The sequence below is a fragment of the Gracilinanus agilis genome, chromosome 4, assembly GCF_016433145.1.
Source record: "Gracilinanus agilis isolate LMUSP501 chromosome 4, AgileGrace, whole genome shotgun sequence".
Classification (NCBI taxonomy): domain Eukaryota; kingdom Metazoa; phylum Chordata; class Mammalia; order Didelphimorphia; family Didelphidae; genus Gracilinanus; species Gracilinanus agilis.
Window position 1 is genome coordinate 126,084,751 of NC_058133.1, and position 4,043 is coordinate 126,088,793.

The 4,043-nt window shown below is 39.5% G+C and overlaps 1 protein-coding gene across 1 annotated transcript in view; it reads left to right on the top strand.

The window, feature by feature from the left end:
* TGFB2 (transforming growth factor beta 2) overlaps window positions 1-4,043 on the top strand; it is a 104,528-nt gene that overhangs the window by 69,923 nt on the left and 30,562 nt on the right. The window contains exon 2 of the mRNA XM_044676903.1: window positions 683-846. Within this exon, the coding sequence (XP_044532838.1) occupies window positions 683-846 (164 nt within the window). The remainder of the gene's footprint in view (window positions 1-682; window positions 847-4,043) is intronic.

The window sequence follows — 4,043 nt, forward strand, 5'->3', positions numbered from 1 at the left end:
TGTGTGTGTGTGTGTGTGTGTGTGTGTGTGTGTGTGTGTGTGTGTGTGTGTAAGAATGAGAGAGAGAGAGAAACAGAGAGAGAGAGAGAGACAGAGAGAGAGAGAGAGAGAAACAGAGAGAGAGAGAGAGACAGAGAGAGAGGAGGAGAGGGAAAAGGAGTGTGTGTGTATGTGTGAGAAAAGACCAAAATGCTGAAACCAGAAAAAGATGCAGTATGCGGGCCTGGATAATGTTGAACATTTTGATGCCAAACTTTCAAGGAAAAAAAATACACAGGGCAAACTGCTTGCCATTAGGAGCTATTTTCTTGGCACATCCAATTAAAGCGTATGAAAGCCTGACAGCCATCACCAGCCATCAACTGTTGTACACTTGTTCCAGTTCATAAGCATCTAGTATTTTTCCACCACTCTTTTGGCTTTCAAAAGACAGGGTTAATTCCATGCCCTCAAACAGAGTTCAAAATGGTTTGTTAATCTCTATTAATCTGTAATTCCCATAATCAAATGCACATGTTTATTTTTCCTGGTTAAATTGTTAATGGTGTTGAATTGGTGAATGGAACTCAAACTGGGCTGAAGATATTTTTCTTATGGTACTTCTAGGGCTATTTTGTGCTGTGGTCTTTTGGGGAATACCATGAATTTTATCATTCTCATTGGTTTCCCTAACTTTTTACAGATGCCATCCCGCCTACTTTGTACAGACCCTACTTCAGAATTGTCAGATTTGATGTTTCAGCAATGGAGAAGAACGCTTCCAACTTGGTGAAGGCGGAATTCAGGGTCTTTCGGCTGCAGAATCCCAAGGCCCGTGTGTCTGAGCAACGGATCGAACTCTATCAGGTAAATTGTCTGGGATAGTTGGGATGATTTGTAACCTAATGGTAGACTTCTTTCTACTGCTTTAGCTTTTTGACTCAATTTGGCTATCTTATCAACCACATCGAACATGAATGTTTCTACCCCAGTAACAGGAAGCTGCCCAGTGCAGTAGAAAGACCATTCATTGACTTATGTAGCCAGAAGACCCGAATTCAGATCCTAGATCTAACATTATCTGTGTAATCTTGGGCAAGTCACCATTTTTCTCATCCTGAAGCAAAAGGTTTGGACTAGATAGCCTTATATGTAGTCAGATTGTGACAGATGCCCCCTTAATGAATACTTTGGTTTTTATTCTGGGTTTTTCAGGATAAAGTCAGTCAAACGTTTCTATAGAAAGGGCAATGGTCTGGAATTCAAAAGGCTTAGGTCCTAATTCTAACTCTGTGGCTTATTAGCTCTGAATCATTTAAACTTTCTGTTCTATTTTCCTAACTTGTAAATGGTAAAACTACTATCTGCCCTGATTACTTTTCAGAGTGGTTGGGAGAATCAGATAACTTTCCTATCAAAGCAAAAGTACTTTGTAAGCTGTATAACACTTTTGTTATTTGTGTTTGCTTTTATTATTATCATGGCATCCTTTGAGGGGACACAACAGATGGACAGACACTTTTCTGTGTTAGGTACTGTCCCACTACATGATTCCTTCCAACCATAATCCCTAATCTAAGGAGTCTCATCCCCAAAGCAGAAGGGATGTAAGTGGGGAGAAAAAGAAGCCATTTGAAGGGTAGGTAGAGTTCAATGGCTGGGCCTATAAGGGAATGAATTAGTCAATCAATCAATCAGTCAAACAAGCATTTAATGAAATTTGCCTACAGGTACTGGAGATACAAATGGAAAAAAATCATATAACTGCCCTCAAGTAGCTTTCATTCTACAAGAAAAGAGAAGGGAAAGATGTAGGGGAGAGAGAGATCAAGGAGGGGGGAGAAGTGAGGAAAGAGTCGGGGAAATGGTACTATGAAGTGAAAAGGAGATGCAGGGCAAAGGAAATGAACAGAAAGAGGAAGTAGAGAAGAAGAAATGAGAGTGAACTAGAAGGGGAGAAAGCTTTCTTTCTCTCCTGGAGGTATGTAACTCTTCACCACCTCCCACTCCCATTTCTGATGCCCTGGCACACATTCCTATGTTTCCTTCGGTAACAAAGTTTCTGACAAGAAAATGCTTAACTTGAAAACATCTACCTTATTATTAGAGATGTATATTTGCTCATTATGACCAGGTGCATTATGATTCTGAACCATTAAAATCCCAAAGAAGCTAGCTTTTGACACAGAGTGAGGACTGGCAAAAGTGGGGCGAAGTCTTTCTTTGGCTGTAAGACAGCTGCTCTGAGGTGTTCTCCCATAAGCTATCTGGCCAGAACCAAAGGTCAGCTGCTCCAGCAGGTGTGTTCTGGAATGATGGATGGTGATGTAATTAATAATAGCTGGCATTTATGTAGTTCTTCAAAGCTGGCAGAGCACCTTCTTTGCATGATCTCATTTGGTGCTCACAATAACCCTGGGGGTGCTGTTATTATTGTTACTCCTCTTTTACCAGTGAAGAAACTGAAATTCAAAGGAATTCAATGACTGGTGAAGGGGATAGCTTCTAGGGGTCAGAAGCAAGCCTCAGACGGAAATCTTCCTGACTCTAGTCCCAATATGCAGATATTCCATATCATATCATCTTCCATCACTAAAGCAGAACAATGAAGAAAAAGTAGACAGCTCATTTTATAAGCAATAAAACCTTATTTGGCTACCATATGACTATAATTTATGTTCATTTTAATGGACACTTTCTTTGCTTTCTCTTTGGAAAAAGATTGTCAATCAAATTGATCCTGTTTATATGCCTTAAGAGTTTGAAAACAAACTGTTTTCAATTACTAATTTACATTCAAATCATTGATAAGTTGATAGCAAATCAGTTTTCATATGTTCAGTAAAGTGGGTTCCATAGAATTTCCACTTGGCAAAACTTTGCAAGCTTCAGAAACACTTTGTTCCTGTTGAATATATTTTTGAAAATATAAGAATTTAATTTCTTTTGAAACATAAAAATTCAAATTTTAAATGAGTTCATCCTAACCTCTCTTCCATAATCTAGCCCAAATTAATGAGGCCTTACTGGATACAAGAAATATTTGTCCCCTCTCTTTTCTCAGTGTTAGTTGGGGAAGGAGAAAAAGAATTTATATTAGAACAGAACAAAACGACTCTTAAAAGAAAAAGTAAACACCGCTACTCTCTTTTCCATTTTATAGATGAGGAAAACTGGGTTAAACAAAAGGAGGGTTAAGTGTCTTGCCTCAAATTAGAATCCAGATCTTCTAGCTCCTAGTCTGGTGAACATTCCATGACATTATAAGATCATGTACAATTATAGTGACTGACATAGACCTATTAAGTATTGATGGTTGAGATCCACTTTGCTCCTAACCTTTATTTCAGGTTATTGGGGGTGAATAAATTCATTGAGAATAAGAAAATGAATATAATGGACTGTCTTTTGGGACAATGATTTCTCATCTCTGGCAGTATTCAAGCAAAGGCTGGATGACCACTTGTTGGGGATATTATACAGAGAAGATATTCTTTTTTTTTTTTTTTTTAAACCCTTACCTTCCGTCTTGGAGTCAATACTGTGTATTGGCTCCAAGGCAGAAGAGTGGTAAGGGTAGGCAATGGGGGTCAAGTGACTTGCCCAGGGTCACACAGCTGGGAAGTGTCTGAGGCCAGATTTGAACCTAGGACCTCCCGTCTCTAGGCCTGGCTCTCAATCCACTGAGCTACCCAGCTGCCCCCCAGAGAAGATATTCTTGAACCATGTGGGAGGTTGCTCTAGATAACCTGTCAAGCCCTTTTTACTCTGAAATTCTAGGATTTTCTATCTCTGGGAGTGATTAACCATTTCAGAAGAGCTCAGGTATTGCTGGTGTTTGTGCTCCTTATTTGTCCTTAAGGGTTAATGCATCCCCATTTACCAAATTTAAGCCATCATTAGGCAAGTCCTGCAACTTTCACTGAGTAGGTCTCTTTGATGCCAATGCTAACTTATATTCACATAGTTTTTTCCTTCCTTCCTTCCTTCCTTCCTTCCTTCCTTCCTTCCTTCCTTCCTTTCTTCCTTCCTTCCTTCCTTCCTTCCTTCCTTCCTTCCTTTCT